Source organism: Xenopus laevis, chromosome 6S, assembly GCF_017654675.1.
Source record: "Xenopus laevis strain J_2021 chromosome 6S, Xenopus_laevis_v10.1, whole genome shotgun sequence".
In the NCBI taxonomy this organism is placed as follows: Eukaryota; Metazoa; Chordata; class Amphibia; order Anura; family Pipidae; genus Xenopus; species Xenopus laevis.
Genome location: NC_054382.1, coordinates 73,917,349 through 73,940,526, shown reverse-complemented (window position 1 = coordinate 73,940,526; position 23,178 = coordinate 73,917,349). Strand labels below are relative to the sequence as shown.

Here is a 23,178-nt window from a genome sequence, read left to right as displayed (position 1 = left end):
CTGCCAGCATGTGCTCAGAACTAGAATGAACAGGGAGTAGCAGTGAGTCAGGCAGAAAGGTAGGAACGGCTATAAAAAAAAATCTGCTCGTGCACACTGGCTCCTGCTTCTCTTTTGGTCTCACATGCACGTGCAGCTGGCTCCTCTCCGACTACTCTCACTGTCGAAGAGATAAGGATATCTCAGAGAGGAAAGGGGCGGAGCTTCACGCTAGAGCAGGGAGTAGGTGAAATGAGCAGGGGAGTTCCTCATATTATTCAGAAACAACATTAAACTGAACACAGGGACTAAGGTATGTTGCTCTGGGGGGCTGTTTAGAGTCATTTTCGAGTTAGAAAAAAAAAGGTTTACTTATTCTTTAACAATTGGAGCACAACAGCATAGATACATACCATCAGAGCAAGGGCCACATCAACTTGCTGATGCGGTCCTTGCTCCTGCAGGATTTTAAAACCTGTGCAATCAATATCTGGCTTACTTTTGATAAGATATCGGCCAGGCCAGGCCAATGGAGGGCCCCATACACAGGCCAATAAACTGCCAACTAGATCTGTTGGCCACCTTTAGGCTTAGCTTTATGTGATGGTTTGAAAGTATAACAAATAGATATTTATAACTTAGTGTAATTGCAGTTGGTTACAGCCTATACAAAAAAAGACACATTCAAATCAATGAGATTTATAACAAAATTTATAAATTTTCATCTCTTTAGATGTATATAAAAAAACAAAATAACAATAACATTCAACCAGCATTAGAAAAAAATGTTTACAGTGGTTTGTGGTCTGGCATGTCATTAGCATTACACTGGCGCTTCTACATAGTCTAATGTAGTCTAAGTAAAGATCAATCAGATTGTCAGATTGAATAGCTTCTCTGAGTATCTGCTCTGAGTATGCTGTTTAACTGCAGAAAAAAATTCTGTTCACGAGACCTGGTTCTCAGGTTCCAAAAGAATCTTTCGTGCCCATTCACAAAGGTCTGCTGGCAGCCTGAAAGTCAGAAAATCCAAAAAACTACTATCAGTATATCACAAACACATTATCTTATTCAACACTCTACATTGGTCACAAAACAAGCATTTTAATGCAAAATAAGCTTATAATGTAACAGGATATATCAATTCAAGTATAACAACAGAGTGTTTCTTTTATACTGTATTAGATGCAGCACAATGAATTACAACATTAAGGGGCACATTTACTAAGCTCGAGGGAAAGATTAGAATGAAAAATACTTTGAATTTCGAAGATTTTTGGCTACTTCGACCATCGAATTGGCTACTTCAACCTTCGAATCGAACGATTAGAAATAAAAATCGTTCGACTATTCGACCATTTCATAGTCGAAAGTACTGTCTCTTTAAAAAAAAATTTGACTACCTACTACGCCACCTAAAACCTACCGAGCACCAATGTTAGCCTATGGGGACCTTCCCCATAAACTTTCTAAGTTTTTTTTGATCAAAGAGAAATCCTTCGATCGATGGATTAAAATCCTTCGAATCGTTTTTACTTTGAGGGTCGAATATCGAGGCTTAATTAACCCTCGATATTGGACCAATAGTAAATGTGCCCCTATATCTTCATGAGTGAATAATGGAAAATAATTCATAATAAACAAGTAATCGGGTCGTGGTTCCATAATATTAATGATAGGAATAAATGCTAGCCAACCACATCAAGTATCCCCATGCTCTATGTCATTTTATGAAAGAGCATAGAGGACCCCAGTGAATAATTGGCAGCAATATTATATATATATATATATATATGTATGTGTATATATATATATATATATATGTATGTGTATATATATATATATATATATATATATATATATATATATATATATATATATACTCAGAATGACATTCCACTCTGTACAATGTGTACCCCCCTCTTTTTAAAAAAAAATTACTGAGCAGGGCGATCTATACTTCTTGTATCAGTTGGTATTTGTATGTAATTGTTTTATATTTACACCCTTTTATTGTACTGCACTATGGAATATGTTGGTGCTTTATTAATATAATATATATTATTACAGTAGGGATCCCACTTTTAAAAGTTTCCGGGACCTAAAAATATCTACATAAAACCCAGGTAAGGAAAGAATGTGGTAAGGAAAGAATGTGGCCTCCGCATCATTTCCAGAAATACATTCAATCTGGGTACATAAAAGCAGTGTCCTACTGTATTACTGTCATTATTAATAATGATGTACACATGGATATATATTTGTTTTTTTTGTTTGCTGTTCCTGACGAAGGTTTAGTACCGAACCAATGAATAAACTCTCTTTTTTTTTTGCAAAATATACAAACCCCCAAGTATGCCAGAGAATATTTTGCAGCATCCAACCCAGTGTAAACTAGGGGTTAATTGACGGGTAGTGACATACCTACCCCTACTGCTTTGCTTGTTGTTTATTTTTCTCCTTCCTGTCTCGAAACATCTTTAAAATATAATTTTCACAGGTTTTTGGTGGTTATATTGTGCAATATTAACTGACAGCACTGTATACTTAATTCTCTGTAGTGTCTATACACACTTTCATTTATTTGCTTTTTGTCTATTGCTGCATAATGTGTTCCAAGAGACTTGTGCCTGAATATACTCTGATATAAAATGTCACACCAAACGCGCATCTCAGCAAAGAAAAATATCCTTAAAACAGACCTTATGGTTTCTACATGGGCACCGAGTTCTGCTGAAGGAGTGGTATATTTATATTGGAAAGGGGTTCCATCATAATGCTCCTGGAAAAACATAAAAAAGGTCAGCTTATACATCAGTAACAACTATAGAATTATAGTACAGCAATTGTTTCACTGATTTGATTCTTACCCCTACATATTTTGACATGTCAGGAAGCCTATTAATATCTTGAAATGGGTCAACGGACCTCTTCGAATTAGAACTGATTCCGTGGTCGAACTGTGATAAATCTCACATTCTAATTTACATTGGAATTGGAGGATTAAAATTCGAATGTGTGAATTTTGACACCAGAAAAAAATTTAAAATTAAAATGTACTATTCGACCTTTAATAAATCTGCTCCTTAATGTAAACATTGTAAACAATACTAAATATCCAGTAGATGTAACAATACAGTTAGGTATGTGCATCTTTATGAGGCAACACACTGTAGTTACCTGCAGTTAATATACGGCTAGTAAAGAATATACATATTGCAGGAATTTCGAGTCAGCTCAAATGCCCCAGCTTCACAAGCAAAAAGGTTCATGTACCATCAGTGGTCCATCCTCCACTCCAATTAGTAGAATTAGTTCAGCACAGCACCATGTGGTTAAAAATATGCCTTTATTCAAATTCTCATGGCAGACCCGTTTAGCAACGTTTCAGGCCTATATGTGGCCTTTTATCAAGCTCCAAAAGTTTGACAAAAGGCCACATATAGGCCTGAAACGTTGCTAAACGGGTCTGCCATGAGAATTTGAATAAAGGCATATTTTTAACCACGTGGTGCTGTGCTGAACTAATTCTAAGAATAAACATATTACTAACTTCCCAGGCCCATGTGATATAATGATAATGCATTTGTATGAATAATTCATACAAAGATTTAATTCATAGCACATTTTTATGCATTCACAAAAACAAAGCATATAAATCCAGTATTCTGAACATGGAGAGTGTAGAGAACTTCTTACCAGTTGGGTGTTGCTGAAGTCAAGGGTAAGTTGAATGTTTTTCCTCCTTGCTTGATTGTTTGTAGATCCATTTAAGTGCTTAGAAGTGCTTGCTTTAGCACTTTCTCTTTTTGCAGTTTCCCCTTTTGATCTGGTGCTCTCTATACTTTGCAGCCTGTGCTTCATTTTGATGAGGCTCTTTGTGCATAATTTAGGATTTAAGACACAATTGATGGCCCTTTCTTCTTTGCGCTCATTTTTCTCAATAAACAAATTATCTCTGTCTCTCCCCCCTAACATCTGACTGCTAGCCTTTTCTGATTCATTCAAGTCCTCTCCTACTAACTTTGGAACATTCAAGTCCTCAAATTCTAAAGACGCAATGCTATGAAACTTTTTCTGCTCCATTTTTTGCAAATATTCCAAATCTGGAGATTCTGCATCAGAAAGTGATGTGTCAGAATCTGCAAATAACGTCTTCCTCTTGGCTTTCCTTACTCTCAGACGGTAACATTGACTTTTGTCTTCATGTTTTTTTGCTCTTTCATCAGAAGGATAGGCCAGATGTTTGATGTTACTGGGGCTTGACTCCCTTTCAGAATCAGATAACACAACTGGACATAACCTGCCATGGCTACTCAGACAAGACCTACTCTTAGGGGAAGTCTGTCGATTTATTGGACTAATGGTGATACTTCTTAGGGAAGTTCTGTTAAGAGGTAACAATAGAGGTGGGCTTGTGGTCCTATCTGAATGTGTTTTTCTTTGGCCACTGGTCAAGCCAGAGTTGCTACTAACATTCTGCCTTTGAGTTGTGACCATTTCAAGTCCATCACTGGATTCTTCGATTGCTTCTCGACTGCACATCCTTTCTGAAAAAATGAGAGGAGAGCTCTCCTGCTGGCTTTCAGATGATCCTTGAACTGAAGGCCCTACTAAATGTTGTGCAAATGATGGAGACTCTTCACTCTCTGCATCCTCAAGTGTATCTTCATCTGTATTTTGTTGGGCTTCGGAGAAGGAGGCTTTTGCCTGGGAAGCTAAGGTTATAAAGAAAGCTATGGTCTCAAAGGACAAAATGAATGTTCATAAATTCTAAAACATGAATGACCTACCACTTAAAGGAGAATTCAACCTGCAATAAAAACAAACAAACCTCCCCCCTACCCTGGGTAGACCCCTTCCCTCCTCCCCCCAGCCTACCAGGCAAATGCCCCTAATTTTTTACTCACCCCTCCATGTAGATTCTGGCCTCTGAGTACACGGCTGCCATCTCCTTTCTTCTGAAGTTTCGGCGCATGCGTAGTTGGAGTAAATTTCCAGTCCCGAACCACTGCAAATGCACAGAAAGTAACGAAAAAAAATGTGGAAATTTTCATGACTTTCGGCACATATGCAGTTGTTCGGGACCGGAAATTTACTCCAACATGCGCATGCGCCGAAAATGCAGTCAATACACGAAGATTACCGGAGAAGAAGATGACTGCCGTGAACTCAGAGGCCAGAATCTGCACGGAGGGTTGAGTAAAAAATTAGGGGCATTTGCCCGGGGGGAGGGGGGCCTACCCAGGGTAGGGGGGAGGGTTTTTTTAAACTACGGGTTGAATTCTCCTTTAAAAGTGTCTGAGAAATGCATTTGACAAACCAAAGTCACCTTTTAAATGTCCACTCACAATGTCTGTTCCATCATGTTTGTATAATATAGTTTGCCTGTGATGTCTATCTCCAGTATCTACATATTTCCACGTCATATTTGAATAAATAATATAGATATGATACTTCTGAACTATAGCTTAATGCAAATGCTTTATGGCATGATGATGGCAGTTTGTTCAGAACCAGAAAAGGAGGTGATCCCAAGGATAGCCTAGATTACTTGTATTTAACCGGTAAGAAACAGGGATCCAATTACATTTATGGCTCCTTACACTATTCTAGGATTTTTACAAATACCTGCACCTTGCAGCACAACCCACTTGGCAAAAACTAGTCATAATAAATGAACCTTACTAAGCCTTAACTTTAATATCCCATTTTGCATACAATGATGTAAACTATGATTTTACTCGCCAGAGCTCGATGTCAAAGTGAGGCTAAGTGGCTGCAATTTGTTCCAAGGATTCACAGACTGAGTTGCAGGAACATCATCGAAGTAGTCCTCACTTTGATTAGACAATGCAGTGCTATAAGAGGGGGCTGGAACAAAAATGTTTCATCAAACAATATGATAGAAAACATAAATCTAGAGATGCATCTTAGCCATGCCTATCCCAATTACACCCTGCTCCACTGCTTCAGACAGTTATCAAAAGACTTTGGGTCATGTTTCTATGCAGTGCAATGCATTTGGTTGCTAATTACTGACAGTGGGTGACAGGTCTGTTACTCCAGGTGACTGGGTGAGGGGGACTTATTAAGTGAAATCTTTCTGAAAACTGAAAAGTGTTGAACTACCCCTAATGTTCTGCTGAATTACAGTTCAGAACATCCTTACGTTACTAGGTTACCAGGCATTTTTCAATGCAAGTTATTGGGATGAATTCATTCATAGTCTTTCACATGATATGGAAAACTTGCCTTAGCAAGAAATGAGCAATTTGTAATGGAGCCAGAAAGAAAATCATAAATCAAGGGAATGGACGGAACTCTGGTAAAAAGCAGGTTTATTGCACTGTCCTGCGGGTGTAGTATGCCTGATGCATTTTGGGAATTAATCCCTTAATCATAGGCATCAGAAAGAAAAAAAAAAAGAAAAACATGCCCTAGGGTTAACAAGTTGCTTAACAACTGAATTGAAAACCTATCTGAAAGTTGAACTTGCTTTTCTGAATTAGAATTCCAAGCATCATTACACATAAATAATTACTAATAATGAATATTGTTTGCAAATCACTTTAATACAATTAATCCCTCAAATCACTCAAAATGTGACCTCTATGGGGAAAGGTAACTCTACCTGCCTCTTTCAAAAAGCTTGTCACTGATCACTGAAACCCTGACCTGTCTCATACTCCAGAAGTATCACTTTCACTAGCTCCTCATTGGAAACAGCCAAAGGAGATGCTATCACCTTATGTAACCTATGATAAATTTCTGTCAACAGGAAATTTTAAAAAAAATTAAAGCTTAATAACAATTCAGTCAGTGAGAGTGTATTTTTAGGCTCCATGTAGCTATGTACATATAATAATAATTAGAATACAAATGTATTACCCACAAGGGAAAATGATATCCCCTGAGCTGTTCTGTTTTTCTATAATGTGATACCAAACAAAGCACAGTCAGCAGAGGTCATAAATAATAGAGAAATAAATAAACACTATCTTCTACACACTGATTTTCTTCGTTTTTTTTATACAGCTATGGGAACTGTTATCCAAAATGCTTGAGACCTGGGGTTTTCCGGACCAGGACCTTGAGTCTACTACAAAATCATATAAACATTAAATAAACCCAATAGGCTGGTTTTGCTTCCAATAAGGATTTATTATATCTTAGTATGAATCAAGTACAAGGTACGGTTTCATTATTACAGAGAAAAAATAAATAATTTTTAAAAAGTTTGATTATTTGATTATAATGGAGTCTATAACCTTTGCGTAATTCGGACCTTTCTGGGTAACAGATTTTTTGTATAACGGATCCCATATCTGTATCATGTTAGGAATTTGTAATATAGAATGGAAATGGATCCGTGCCTGCCTGACCGAAACTTCCGCCTTCCTTTTATAGACTTGCCCCACTGGTGACACCACAAAAGGGGCAGGGAGGCATGCGCCAATAAAGCCAGAAGTCGACAGTGTAAGGTCGTGGGCGGAGCAGACAGAAGATCTCAACCCTAGAATTGTTTTACCATCAACATGGATTTAGCCAATATCAAGAGGTATTTCTTAATATTTAAAAAAGAAAATTAATAAACAATGAAGAAACAGCCACGCTATTGGGAATGGAATAACACATTTCTAGATATTCATACATCAAACCAGTTGGCTCTATGGACTGAGCCCCATATAAAGGTTACACAAAAAACATGTATATAGCTCTGGGCTGGTCACTATAAAAAAATAAAAGTCTCTGAAGCACCATCTTTTTGAGAGCACTTACCAAAATAATCATTTTTACACTCTAAATGTAATAAATGTAATAAATGACAAAAAGATGAGAATGCTCTCTTACATACCATACCAATACTTACAGGAAGGTTCTTTTTCACTATGATGGTCAGCAATGGTATCCATGTCACTGGGCACATCATTACTGCATGCTGAAAAATAAATCACATATTTGTCATCATGCTTGCCCAGTATTTACACTTACAACATTATACAAATATAAATAATTCTGCTTGTTTTGTTTTTTTTAATATTAGCTTTAATCCACTATTTTAATGAAGCACAGGGATTCTTTTTTTAAAGTGGTGAATTGTTACATCATTGAAGCAATTTTTTTATCTTTTCAGTTGAAAATGAATACTTAACTATGAATGGTACATGTGCTGTTAAATAATAATCTGTTTGCAAAGCCTGTTCACATGAATAAGAAAAGTATACATAAATATATTAGTAGTGCTAGGAGAAAAAAAAGAACACAAAGGGACAAAATAAACAGACAGAACTGATTACAGACCTAAAGGTTGAGAAGATCTAGTATAAACACAAATTCTTTGCTTTCAGGGGACAACTGTACTAATTCTGCTATATTGCCAAAGGCACATGGACTCCTTCCTTTTCAACATCTCATTCCAAAATCAAGAGTATTAGCATTAAGTTGGCCCTTTTCTCTTGGGCAGGCTTAACACTAGGGGGCCCATTTACTTAGTTTGAGTGAAGGAATAGAAGAAAAAAAAACTTCGAATTTCGAATGTTCTTTTTGGCTACTTCCACCATCGACTACGACTTTGAATCGAACGATTCTAACTAAAAATCATTCGACTATTCGATAGTCGAAGTACTGTCTCTTTAAGAAAAAACTTCGACCCCCTAGTTCGCCACCTAAAAGCTACCGAAGTCAATGTTAGCCTATGGGAAGGTCCCCATAGGCTTCCTAAGTATTTTTTGGTCGAATAAAAATCGTTCAATCGATGGATTAAAATCCTTCCAATCGAACGAATAGCGCTAAATCCTTCGACTTTGATATTCGAAGTAGAAGGATTTAACTTTGACAGTCGAATATCGAGGGTTAATTAACCCTCGATATTCGACCTTAAGTAAATTTGCCCCTAGATATGCTGGCCTCTTACCTATTGATGTTGGCCTGTTCTAATTCATCCCACAGTCAATCAATTCAGTTGACTTCAGGGCTCTGTATAGACCAGTTAAGTTCTTCCTCTACCACCTCTGCAAACACATTTCTGCATGAACTTTATTTTTTCATAGGTTGCTATCCTGCTAAAAGAGGAACGATCAATCCTTGTACAGAGGGCACAAATAGTCAACGGCTGAAGGTTTAATGCAAAATATATGTTAAAATGCTAAAAAGGTCTGGAGTAATACACCCAAAGGTCTCTATAGACTAGAGCTTAGAAAACTTTTAGCTAATTTCCTCAGGGAAATCATTGTGGGGTATGATGCTGATGGATGGAAGAAAACCTACACAATAACAGTCTTCATAAAGGCTATACTGTCTCAGCGTTGAAATTATAGACCTAAAAGTTTGATATTTGTAGCATGGAAGCAATGGCCCTCCTTACACGCAGAGTAATATGCAAGGAGAATTAGACAGGTCAATGTGGAAAAAGGTTTTGTAGATAACATGTTACAGCAGACATAGTCTATTTAACCAAATGTTGTCAGCTGAAATATATTGTGAAGACCATCTGACATTTAATGATTCGAATAGGTGAGCAAAGGGAGACAATTAAAAAAGATCAGTTGTTGATGGATACATTTGCCCAACTTATACCAGAATTATGTTCAATATAAAAAGAGCAGTTTTGAGGTAAGTATATTTGCAGTGACAGAAGGTATAAATATAATTAAAAATTCAAGGGGGGTGGTGATTTCCAAAGTAAATAAATTACTATTAATAATTATTATTCATTTACACAGTGTGTATCCATATTTTGGAATCAAGAAACTTAGGGGCAAATTTACTAAAGGGCAAAGTGGCTAACGCTAGCGGAAATTCGCCAGCGTGACGTCATTTCGTTACTTCCCCAATTTACTAACGGGTGCTGGCATAAATTCACTAGAAAAGTGGACCTACTATAGCACTACTTCGCACCCTTACGCCAGACGAAGTTGTGATATGGCGTAGGGATGTAACTACGCTAATTCACTAACTTGCGGATTTTACTGAACGTTACCTCTTGCGCCAGACTTGCCTTCACCACCTTAGACCAGGCAAAGTGCAATAGAGTAGCTAAGACTTGGTTCAAAAAACAGTTGACATTTTTTCAAAGTCACAAAAAACAGTGGTGTCTTTTACCTTTTTAAGGGTGATGGGCTGAAAAAGATCTTTAATTTTTTTGGGGGTACCCTCCTTCCCCCCTACTTTTCCTAAAATATGGCACCTAAACTATACAGTGGGCACATGTATAGGGCAAAATAACAACTCTTATTTTATGAAGCTTTCCCAGCCTTGTGTAGTGTAATGTATTTGCTGCTACATATACGTCCATTATACTTTAACTTGGCGCTGTATGCAAATTAGGCATCGCTAGCGTAACTTCGCTTTGCTTGACGAAGTAACGCTAGCGCAACTTCGCTACCTTTCACCTCCCTGAGCGCAACTTCGGATTTTGGCGAATTAGCGGCACCTGGCGAAGTGCGGCGAAGGCGTTGCTAGCGCATTTTCGTCGCTTAGTGAATTTGCCCCTTAAACTTTATCATGCCCCATTCCTAGAGAGCCAGGGTAGGCCTAGGCTTGCATCTTAATTGGAACCAGGGACTAAGCTGGCCATATACTGCCAAAACTGCTCATTATAGCAAAATAGCCAAATGAGTGGATCTGGCCCTGAATTGGCCATCCACAGACAGGGCCATATGAAGCTCATGTGATCAAACTGCTGGGCCTGGGCCTATAAACTGCTGACTCAAGCTGGAAGGAAACCCGACCTGTGTATGTCGACCTTTATTTTATTGTGTCCTCCTGAACAAATTAATCGCTATGTATTTTAGCAAAAAAGTGATCTATGTGTAGACTGAATCTGAAAATACACAATACTGTTAAATCCATGTAAGAATTTCAAACAACACAAATTGTTAGCAAATTTACACACTCACAATCTTGTACTGTTGCCGTTGTAATCTGCTGCAAAGCTGCTTCCTCCTCTGGTGGAATAAGGAGCAAATCCAAAGGGATATTATACTGATCAGCATCCTGTACAAAAATGGCATCATCTATTAATACACTGTATCTGTTTTTATATTCATTATTTAAATAACCATAAATGCAAATTTAGTACAACTATAGATACAATTGCTCCAGCTTAAGTTTATACATCAATAGAAATTACAATGCCGGATGGTTTCACATAGGACATGAATGTGAGGAAAACACAAATGAATTAAAACCAGTGTACGTAACACTTTAGTCTCCTGGCCTCAAAGATAAACCATAATATGTTAATCATAGAGCTGACTAATAATGGAGAATAGAAGTCAAGCACTGATGAGAACCTACTCCACAGTGGTGTAATGGAGTTCAATACACTGCCTTAACTCTCAGAATGTAAGATATATGCATAAACCCAGTACATATGGAGTTAATGTGAGTGTATCAAATGCCAATGGCAGGGTCAGCTAACAGAGAGGTGTACACCACCATGCAATCAATTTGGAGAAGGATTTCTTCAGCATTAGCAACAAGTTATATAATTTCCCATCTATTTATTATTTGATTTATGCCCAATAAAATGGGCCCTTACCTTGTTTTTATTTCTTTCCTTTCCCCACTTTGTCATGGCTTGTGGGGTATCCTGGTTAGAAGGTTGCTCAATATCAAGACACTGTTCTGCAAGTGACTTTAAAGCAGTGAGCTTTTCTTCACATGCAATATTCAGTAACTGAGTAAGAGATATGTCTATTTAGGTAAACACAGAGAAAAGAAATAAGTAGAAAATAATAATGGTTAAGGAAATGCTTGTAGTAAACTACCCGTATACCATAGTAATTACACGATTAGTTATTTTAGTTCCCCTTCATTTAAACTGGCAGTATTAGGGCATACTTATTAAACACGACATCCCTATTTTTCATTATCTGGAATTAGCGGGAGCTACCGTGTTGCCTGTCCCTTACATTGTAATTTTAATGGATCTCTATATTAAACATGAAGCCTTATAAATGCAATTATGTATAACAAGACTCATATTTGAGAAAATAAAGTGAAGATTTTCTGCAAAGATTTTTACATGAATTAGTACAATCGCTTTGAAAACAAAGCTGAAACAACTATACCAATAATTATGGCAATTCAATTTTAAACCAGTGTCTTATCTCTTATTACCCCTTCCAAAAGCTTTCCAACAACCAATGATGTCAATTGTCAATATCCCAGCACTGTCAGACATGAAGGAATGCTAGAAAATTCACTAAAGATGTTTAGTAGTCACAGAGCTAAGTTCATTTATACCCTAGAGTGAATGGTTCTGGACCGCTGTTTACTTTTGTATGTTGTAGCCTCTTTTGAACTTCCTCCTCACCAGCCATCAATAGTTATATTATTAGAATTGGGTCTATTTAAAATGAAAACTTAACTAACTGGTTCCTCAGTTTTGTAAACTGAAAACAATAGGTCCAAAATCTCAATTAAAAGATAGATATGCAGCAGTATGCTTTGTGAAAGAGCATAGGTTGGCCTGATGATGCCTCCTTTTGCGTATTTGGGCTGACCACTCTGCTGCATGTGAATGCTTGTGGACTTATCTAAATCAAATCAATGGAACAGGGGCATGGATTAGATTAGTTTTTCTCAGCCTGCAAAAATATGCAGAATGAAAGCAGTGCAGCCTACAGCCCTTAGGTGTTTTTTTTGGTAAAAAAACACAACAAAAGTAGCGAGAGAAAAAAATGCATGCCTGTGAGCAAGCACCATACCTGATAAACTCATCTCAGCTGATGATGCATTCATAGCCTGTTCTTCCATGTAATTCCTGAAATGTAAGTTGTCTTATATAATAATTGTAGAACAGGTATGGGATCCATTATCCGGAAACCCGTTATTCAGAAAGTTACGAATTACGGAATGAACATCTTCCATAGACTCCATTATAATAAAATAATCAAATTTTTTAAAAAGGATTTCCTTTTTCTCTTTAATAATAAAACAGTATATTGTACTTGATCCAAACGAAGATATAATTAATCCTTATTGGAAGCACAACCAGCCTATTGGGTATATTTAATATGTACATGATTTTCTAGTAGATAAAGGTATAAAGATCCAAATTACGGAAAGCCCCAGGTCCCGAGAATTCTGGATAACAGATCCGATACCTGTACATCTAAGATCAGACAGATACTGTATTAGATGGCAATGCCATTTACACATATCTTTAAAAAAATCTCCAGAACCAAATAAGTATCTCTTTCATAAACCAGTTCAAAAAGTTAATTTCGTAAGACAATGAAACTTTTATTCACTGGGGGGGGGGGGTGCTAATGTGTTAGGCAACCCCCCCCCCCGCCCCCAGTGGATTCAATTGCTAAATTTTTCTTTCTAGGTTCCTCCAGATTATTTTCAAATAGCTAAAATGCACCAACTACAATCAGAAGTTTGTAATACCCAGCAATAATACTGCTTTGATAAATGCTTTTGGTCCATGGTGAAGCCCTCCTTTGAGAAAATAACACATGAAGGGTACCAAAGAGCTTAGCTCTACACAGTCCTGTAGTTAGAGGTCATATTCCATTTTTAAAATAATCCCTGTTTTCCCACACTGAAAGATAAGATGAGGTTCCCTGTCAGGTCGCCTAGCTTGTGATTGGCTGCCACTCTACAGTGCTAAAGCAGGGACGCCATCAGGGGGGTACAGGGAGTAGAGGGCAGGGCCTAAAGGCTGTGATGCACTCTCTGGTGCAAATTCCCTAACCGGTGGAAATTCGTTAGGAGAACGCCAATTCACTAAAGTGCAAAGTTACGTCCAGGGCGTTACTTCGATAGCGTTAATTCGGCAATCAAAGCGAAGATGCTCTATCGTTGCCTAATTTGCATTCGGCGGAAAATGATAAAGTTACATGGACGTATATGTTGCAGCAAATACATTACATTACACAAGGCCAGGGAACCTTAATAAATAAAATAGAGTTATAATGCCCTACACATGAGCCCATTGTATAGTTTAAGTGCCATATGTTAGAAAATGGAGGGGGAACCCGGTTGCCCAAAAAATTTTTTACGGACCTTTGCAGGCTATAACTCTGAAAAAAAGGAAAATACACCAGTGTTTTTTGGGACAAATGTTGCACTAAAAATGTAAAAAGTCCTATGCACTCCATTGAACTTCGCCTGGTCTGAGCTGGTGAAGGAAAGTCTGGTGAAAGAGTTAACGTTCAGTAAAATCCGCATCTTAGTGAATTTGCGGAGTTACGTCCATTTGCCAGAGCGAAAATTCGTCTGGCGATAGAGTGTAAATGATCACTGGCGTCTGTCTCTTTCGCTAGCGAAGTTACACCTGCGCCCGGAAAGACGCCTGAATGACGTCATGCTGGCAAATTTTCGCTAGCGTTAGTCACTTCGCCCCTTTAGGCCCCCCTTACCAGAATGCAAGCTGAACCCAAAGCACTGAATGCCAAAGGCCCGAGCTACCGAAGACCTGAAATGTCGAAAACTCAAAGCCGCAAAAAGTTCTGAAGCCACAGAAGGAGCCAGGCTAAAGCCCTGAAGCCGCAAAAAGACCCGAAGTCAATCACAAAAGAAGCTAAGAAAACCAAAGAAACTGCTATTGCCAAGGAAGAACCACCTAAGGTAAGATCGACTGAACACCAATGTGTTTTTTTTTGTTTTTTTTTATTATCAAACGCTTTGGCAAAATCCAAATAGATCACATCTACTGCCCCCCCACTGTCCAGAATCTTACTTACCACATTTTATGATGTGGTAAGTAAGATTCTGGACAGTGGGGGGGCAGTAGATGTGATCTATTTGGATTTTGCCAAAGCGTTTGATACTGTGCCCCACAAACGACTGCTTTCTAAACTAAGGTCTGTTGGGCTTAATGAAGGCGTTTGCACGTGGATAGGAAACTGGCTACAGGATCGGGTACAGAGGGTGGTTGTTAATGGTACATTCTCTACTTGGAGTAAGGTTCTTAGTGGGGTCCCTCAGGGCTCAGTATTGGGTCCACTTTTATTTAACTTGTTCATTAATGACTTAGGGGAGGGTATTGTAAGTAATGTATCAGTGTTTGCAGATGACACAAAACTATCCCAATTAATTCCATCCAGGATGTGGCATCCTTGCAACATGATCTTGACAAACTGGCAATCTGGGCAGCTAAGTGGCAAATGAGATTCAATGTTGATAAATGTAAAGTCATGCACCTGGGATGTAAAAATATCCAAGCCACTTATACCCTTAATGGGACTGCACTAGGCAAATCCATTATGGAAAAGGACCTTGGAGTCCTTGTAGATGATAAACTTGGCTGTAGCAAGCAATGCCAGTCGGCAGCATCAAGGGCAAATAAGGTCTTGAGCTGTATTAAAAGGGGCATAGAGTCAAGGGAGGAGGGGGTCATTCTTCCACTGTATAGAGCACTGGTAAGGCCCCATCTAGAATATGCTGTACAGTTTTGGTCTCCATCACTCAAACAGGACATTATTGTATTAGAGAGGATACAGAGAAGGGTAACTAAGCTGGTAAAAGGTATTGAAAATCTTAGCTATGAGGAAAGACTGGCCAAATTGGGGATGTTCACGCTGGAGAAGAGGCGCTTAAGGGGTGATAAGATGACTATGTATAAATATATAAGGGGATCATATAATAATCTCTCTAATGCTTTATTTACCAGTAGGTCTTTCCAGCTGACACGAGGTCACCCATTCCGATTAGAAGAAAAGAGGTTCCGCCTAAATATTCGGAAGGGGTTTTTTACAGTGAGAGCTGTGAAAATGTGGAATTCTCTCCCTGAATCAGTTGTACAGGCTGATACATTAGATAGCTTTAAGAAGGGGTTGGATAGCTTTTTAGCAAGTAAGGGAATACAGGGTTATGGGAAATAGCTCATAGTCCAAGTTGATCCAGGGACTAGTCCGATTGCCATTTTGGAGTCAGGAAGGAATTTTTCCCCCTCTAAGGCAAATTGGAGAGGCTTCAGCTGGGTTTTTTGCCTTCCTCTGGATCAACTGGCAGATAGGTTGAACTCGATGGACATGTGTCTTTTTTCAACCTTACTTACTATGTTACTATGTATTAAGCCCCTGGCCACCAATGTATTATTTTAATCCTCTATAGGCCCTGGTAACTAATTTTTAAAAAAAAATATTCTATGGGCGCACTGACCAGCAATGTTTTTTTAACTTGTATGTGTGGGGATTTCTGGCCACCAACGTTTTTTTTAAATTTTCTATTGGGCCCCTAACCACCAATTGTATTTTTAACCTGTAAGGTGGGCCTGGTCCCTGACGACCAATGAGTCATTAACCAATATGATCAGCGCCCATGTTTGTGTGGCTTTTTTACTGTGGTGTGTGTGTGGGGGGGTCTAGGACGGGGCCTGTGGTGTTGGGCATGGCCTAGAGGTCCTGAAAATTTTTGTCATATTGAGCCCCATTATTTCTGCTGGTGGACCTATGTATACATGTATGTGTGGAAGAGAAAAACTTTTTGAAATTCTGATTTGCTGCGAATCCACCAAAGGAGGGAAAATATCCAAATGTGAAATGTTAAAGGATAGAAAGTATTCTATATGATGGCATAATTCTATGGCATAGCTGTACTGGCTAGTGTCATCAATGTTTCCTTTCACTTTGAGATGCCCCAATGATGTCAGACTAAATGCCCCTCTGGCTGCATGTCAGGTAATTATTTCATGTTAGGAAGTCTATGAGGTGATAATGCTTCTAGCTAGCTTATCTGAATGTCAACAGCAACTAATGCAAGATTAAAGCTGGAAGCTGAACTAATGGAAACATACCGAATGTCGTCTGACATATTTATAATGGAAAGAGAAGTCTCTATACAACACTGTACATAGAAACAAGGTTTCAACTTACTGCCATAGCTCCTTGATCTTTCTTCTCACTGCAGGGTTCATATTGCTGAAATGGGAAGATACAAAATGCTTCCTTATTTTACACAATTTTTAAATGGAGATTATAAACTTGTGATTCCTCATAACAACAATATTATTGTCTTGTGATTCTGTCACTGACATCAATCAATGGCCACAAAGAATACAAAGAAACTCTGACTTTTTCAGATTTTTGCCGAAAACCACAAAATCTTCAGATATTTTCAGGACTTCTCCAACTGACTTATATGCAACCTCGCAGTTCTGAGATGCCGGATTTTCAGATGTTTTCCATCCTCGGGGTATAATTAAATAAAAAATTCGGATTTTATAGTAAAAAAAACATGATTTTTTGGGGTTTTTGGCATTCGGACTTTAATAAATAACCCCCTTAATGTCTATACCTGAGTATCTTATTAAAAAGCAAAAAAATTTGGTGTTTGCAAATGGAAGAAATATGTTTCTAGACAATGTATCAGAGTGACTGGGGGACTGGCAGCTGTGCTTGCAATCTCAGCAGGGCACCCCCGCTCCAGGTGTAGGAAATGAAGGCAATTAACACGAGAGCTGAGAGAAGCAAACGAAGCGGCAGAACTTGCTGCTAAGTGCTCTTTATTGCACACAACATGTTTCGGGCCCAGAGCCCTTTATCAACTTGATAAAGGGCTCTGGGCCCGAAACATGTTGTGTGCAATAAAGAAGAAATATGTTTGTTTTTAGATTATCAGCTTTAGAATGCTTTAATTGGATGCCTGCACCATAACGATAATACTAAAAATGTCATATTGTATTTATCAAAAAACGACTACTATCACAGGCACATGATCTCTGTATATTTTCTGTCAGTTCTGTTCCCAGTTATTAGATATAGCAAACAAGATCTATTTTTTTGTGCATAGGAGTCTGTGGAGCCTTGATGATAGCTGAAGGCCAAGGGAGGAAATTCTACAAAATGCAATAAATTACATATAGCAAACAACTTTACAAGCACAATAAATACAGTAAACCCCTTACCATCAAATTGCTTATGTTTGTTAATAAATCAGAAACAAGTTACAAATTATTTTTATTAGCCAATGTGTGAGCAACTGGCATATCATCCAATGTGTTGATATTATTCTGTTGACTAAGTAATAGTCAGTTGCAGTGTAAGCACAACACACTTTGGGGCAAATTCACTAACCTGCAGAAATTCGTCAGCGACAGCTTCACTCACATTGCCAGGCGTATATTCTCCAGGACAACGCTAATTCACTAAAATGCAAAGTTGCGTCCAGGGCACCAAACAATGGTGAAGTTTTGCTAGCGTTAATTTGGCAAGCAAAGCGAAGTTACGCTATCGTTGGCTAATTTGCATATGGCAGGAAGTTAAAGTTCAATGGACCTATATGTTACAGCAAATACATTACACTACACAAGCCCGGGAAACCTTAATTAATGACCTACACATGTGCCCACTGTATAGTTTATGTGCCATATGTTAGGAAATGTAGGGAGGAAGCTGGGTACCCTACCGATCTTTTGCAGCATATCACCCTGAAAAACGGAAAAGTCACCAGCGTTTTTTGGGACTTATGTCCATTCGCCAGAGTGAAAATTCGCCTGGAGTTAGAGTGCGAAGTAGCACTACAGTCTATCTCCTTTGCTAGCGAAATGCCTCACGCTGGCGAATTTTCGCTAACGTTAGTCACTTCGCCCTTTAGTGACTTTCCCCCTTAGGGTCCCTTGCACCTGTAAGACTTGTACTTTGCCCCTTGCATGCAATTTAAAGTTTTAAGTATATTTATGAACTTTTGTCCTACTTGCATATAGAAATAAATCATGTTAAATAAAAAATGAAATGTTCATGTTGCTTCTTATGTTCCATGTCGAATACAGAGTAAATGCACAGCAGACTTGGTTACAGTTGAGTGTAGAATCTTTAACTCGATTAATTATCAAAAACATGTTTAAATACATTTATTTCTTATACAGTATAAAGAAAATAAGACAATTTACAATAAACAAACAAAACTTACCAGTTCAACAGGTCCACGCTGTTTGTTTCCATCGGCAATATACTGAAATGGTGAACAGTTATGGAGAATTCACAACTATTCTGAAACAAAAAAAAGGTTTTTTAATACGTTATATTCATGGATATGCTGTAGGTGTAACAACTAAATTCTGCTGTTAATAGCATAGAAAAACTTATGTAGATGTATAGAAAGAAATGTATACAAAAATCTGTGTTAAATAATTATGTTAACAGTTATAATAAAGGCACTTACTAGGTCTTCCACTGCTGTAAACACAACATTATAATTCTTTAGGATGATAATTTTGTTCTTGATGTCGCCCAATGTGAAGTGCTCATCTTCTCTAAAGATAGAAGAAACAGGTTTGGTCTGAGCTCAAAAAAATTGTAATGAGGAATGATGTTATGGGTCAGGGACTACACCTGATATTATCCTGCACCACAAGTAGAACAGAGATTAGCAGAATGTTGCTTATTTAAAGGGAATGTATGAACTGCAAGACTGCTAAGATTACATTGAGGCTTTTTCTAGTATATATTACATACAGGCAAAACTACCTAATCTGGAACAGGCACATTATTTTATACTGATGGAATACAGTGATGCAAGTTATAATTTCAATAATCCTCGTCTATGTAATTCAGAAAAATGAGGAAGTGAGATAGAGTCAATAATCTCTGGGATTGTAATCCAGACAGAAACACAGCTAAAGCAGCAGAATCTACCCAGTACTAAAATGGTGGATACTGAAGTGATCTGTCTCACTGAAATTGCTTAACTTAGCTTATATAAACTGGAAAAGAAACTATCCCCCCAGCCTGCTGAAAAAAAGAAACAACTTAATCATATAAAAGACAGGTAAATCACGCACACTGCCTCTTTTTGCAAATTTCCCTGGTGTTACACAGAACTGGTGGGGTATAGTTTTAGGATGTAAGTGCACATACCTTTCCAATGTTACTTGAGCTTCCCTTGTGATGATGCCTCGTATATAGTACTTTCTATCAGATATATGTACAACTGCTGCTACCCCTTGGGAGTCATCTGAGGACACAGCCGACATCTTTACAAACTGAGAAGGATACAAACAATTGTGTGAGTGCGTATGTGCAAAATGACAGATAAAATGTATAAAAATAATTCCGTTTGACTGTCCAGTCCAGAAAACTTCATGATGTATATGAAATAAACAGATCTGGCACTTCACATATATTTTGCAGGCTTTGAGGACAGCAATACATTTAAAGGTATTCATCTCCTTCAAATTAAATTTTAGTATGAGAGTGATATTCTGAGACAATTTTCAATTGGTCTTCATTTTTTATGATTTCTAGTTTTTTAAGATTTTATTATTATTTAGCAATTATTAGCTGTTTGTTCTGCTGCTCTTCAGCTTGGAATTTCAGTAGCTATCTGGTGTCTAGGGTCCAAATTACCCTACCAACCAAAAACTGGACTATAAATAGAAGATATCCAAAATAGAAAGATAAGTAACAAAAAAATAACAATAACCATAACATTGAGCAATACTACCGGGGTCAGTGACCCCAGTTGAAAGCTGGAACGAGCATCTATGACCAGTGGTGGTTTCCATGACAGTTTCATAACGTGCCACAAAATAATTACTGGAAAAGACAATACAGGTATGGGACCCGTTATCCAGAAAGCTCGGGACCTAGGGTTTTCTGGATAAGGGATCTTTCTGTAATTTGGATCTTCATACATTGTCTACTAGAAAATCATGTAAACATTAAATAAAGCCAATAGGCGGGTTTTGCTCCCAATAAGGATTAATTGCATCTTAGTTTGGATCAAGTACAAGCTAATGTTTTATTATTACAGAGAAAAAGGAAATCAGTTTTAAAAATATGGATTATTTGGATAAAAAGGAGTCTATGGGAGACAGCCTTTCTGTATTTCAGAGCTTTCTGGATAACGGATCCTATACCTGTACTAGCATATATTTCTTGCAAATTACCCAAAAATCTTGATAATTACCTCAACCACCTGGGCAGTAACAGGCTTGTATTTAGCATTTTCCTTATATTTGGCAAGAAGATCTATTATCCAAGGATGGCCAATGGAACACTTATGGGCAGGCATGTCTGTTCTTTAGTATCCTAGAACCACAAAAGAGACATATATAGATAAAGACAATCTAACATTCAGTTTTCTGTATATTCTAATAATCGCTTCAGTGTGGTTTAAAAAAACAAAACAAAAGGTGCCTACTGCATTTATTGCTTTTGTGAAATCCAGCCTATGTTTACCTTAAAGGAACAGTTCAGTGTGAAAATAAAAACTGTGTAGATAGGCTGTGCAAAATAAAAAATGTTTCTAATATAGTTAGTTAGGCAAAAATGTAATGTAAAAAGGCTGGAGTGACTGGATGTGTAACATAATAGCCAGAACACTACTTCCTGCTTTTCAGCTCTATAACTCTGAGCTAGTCAGCGACTTGAAGGGGGGCCACATGGGACATATCTGAAAAGCAGGCAGTAGTGTTCTGGCTATTATGTTAGACATCCAGTCACTCCAGCCTTTATACATTACATTTTTAGCTAACTAACTATATTAGAAACATTTTCTATTTTGCACAGTCTATCTATTTACCCAGTTTTTATTTTTACACTGAACAATTCCTTTAAAGTAACCCACTGCCCCTCCCAAGACTGTGCTAGCCTACATACTAAACCAGTTGGAAATGTGGACTTCCTAAAAGAAAGGCACTCAGTACATTTGTAGTCTAGCCTGTCAGAGCCTTAGCTGCCCATGCCAACCTAGCATTATTCAGTCTTGGACCAGGCCAGAGGAGCAGTGGCCAGTTCTATAGTGTAGAAGGTACAGGATGAAGGCTGAATTGATACCAATTTTATTTTTTTAAAAAATAGGAAAGTATCATAGGAAATTATAAGCGGAATTTAATTTTTTACAGGGATAGTATAGTATAGTTTTTAACAGGGATTGTATAGTTTCTATTGTATAGAATGTTTGGGACCTGGGGTTTTCTATAACTTAGATCACCATATGTTAGCTCTACTAAAAAATGAGTTAAATGTTAAATAAATTCAAAAGGTTTATTTTTGCACCAATATGGATGTATGCAGCTCTGTTACTATCAAGTACAAGGCACTATTTTATTATTCATAGACTGTAGTTCATTATAAAATTACATTTGTGCATTATGGTTTTTTATGTCTTCTACAGTTCAATTAAAGGAGACATATAGGATAAATGAAAAAAAACCTTATTTTGTAGGCAATTATAAGTAATATATGGTGTTGTTTATACATGGTGCTAAAAATTAATACTGGCTAGGCTGCTAAAATACCGGCCGGGTGGCAATCCTAGCTATATTCTGCTTGATGAGTAAGCCCAATCCTTTAATTGCTGTTATGATATCTATTATATAGAAATCAGTTATCCATAGGGTTGCCACCTTTTAATACAGTAATTACCGGCTGGTGGTGGGGGCGGGAGCAAATGGGCGGGCCTTGACGTAAAAGTGGCATGTCATGATGTAAAGGGGCGGTGCCTAAACACGCAATGGGCCTGGAGAGAGCAAAAAAAGGTAACTTTTGAGCGGGTTGGGTTGGCTGAGGGCTTTTGTTAGGAGTATTACAAATTTACCGGCATCTACATTGGCCGGTATTACAATACCGGCCGGGTGGCAACCCTAGTTATCCAGAAAGCTCTGAAATACAGCAATGCTAATTTAGAAATAAAAAAAAATCTTATTTTTGATTGATTTGCTTTTTTTTTTGTATCTGTAACAATAAGAAATGATCTGCACTTGATAGTAACTAAGCCATGTTGAGGTGAGTATTTAAATGTTTTTCATGTATCGGCCAGATTATTGTTGGAGTTTCATTAGGCTGAAAACCGCACAGAAAGACCCAAACAGGCCTTACAAAAACAGAACTGTTCAGGTCAAAACGAAACAAGTGGCAACCTTATCTACATTGCACAAGCGTTCCACTCTGTGTACTCAAACAGACCTATATCAATAATACACAATAGAGCCTAAACGACAATGTGCCTGACTGGAGCTAAAGCTGCCTCCTCGTGTAGCTCTCAGCTATTGTCACAAACCTACAAGAAGAGCAACACCAGGTTCTCGGGAGATATCGACACGAACGAATTAACTAGGAAAAGACAATAATATGTCTCACTTCTGAACCCCTCCAGTAACAGGCCAACTTCTATATGTTTCCAATGTCACTAGCCATCACTAACGTCCACAAAATGCAGCCCTCCCGATCTTCTGACTCCTAGGTGCACACACAGTAGGCAGCCATCTTTGATTTGGGTGTATACTGTATCGCTAAA

At 37.9% G+C, this 23,178-nt stretch overlaps 1 protein-coding gene across 5 annotated transcripts; it reads right to left on the bottom strand.

Annotated features, from left to right (window-relative positions):
* Positions 1–672: 672 nt before the first annotated feature.
* Positions 673–23,178, bottom strand: XB5835883.S (uncharacterized XB5835883 S homeolog). 5 transcript variants are annotated; one of them, XM_018269446.2, is made up of 14 exons: positions 23,022–23,178; positions 20,848–20,969; positions 19,797–19,921; positions 19,102–19,192; positions 18,850–18,929; positions 16,815–16,859; positions 12,696–12,751; positions 11,525–11,679; positions 10,881–10,977; positions 7,853–7,921; positions 5,728–5,853; positions 3,679–4,697; positions 2,682–2,761; positions 673–992 (listed from the first exon to the last, which is right to left on the bottom strand). In XM_018269446.2, exons 2-14 carry the CDS (start codon positions 20,950–20,952, stop codon positions 926–928), a joined length of 2,115 nt encoding a protein of 704 aa, XP_018124935.1. In that variant the 5' UTR covers positions 20,953–20,969; positions 23,022–23,178; the 3' UTR covers positions 673–925. The 5 variants fall into 5 exon arrangements, with proteins under 5 accessions (XP_018124935.1, XP_018124937.1, XP_018124938.1 ...); XM_018269448.2 differs by having other exon boundaries at positions 22,942–23,174; XM_018269449.2 differs by having other exon boundaries at positions 22,946–23,174.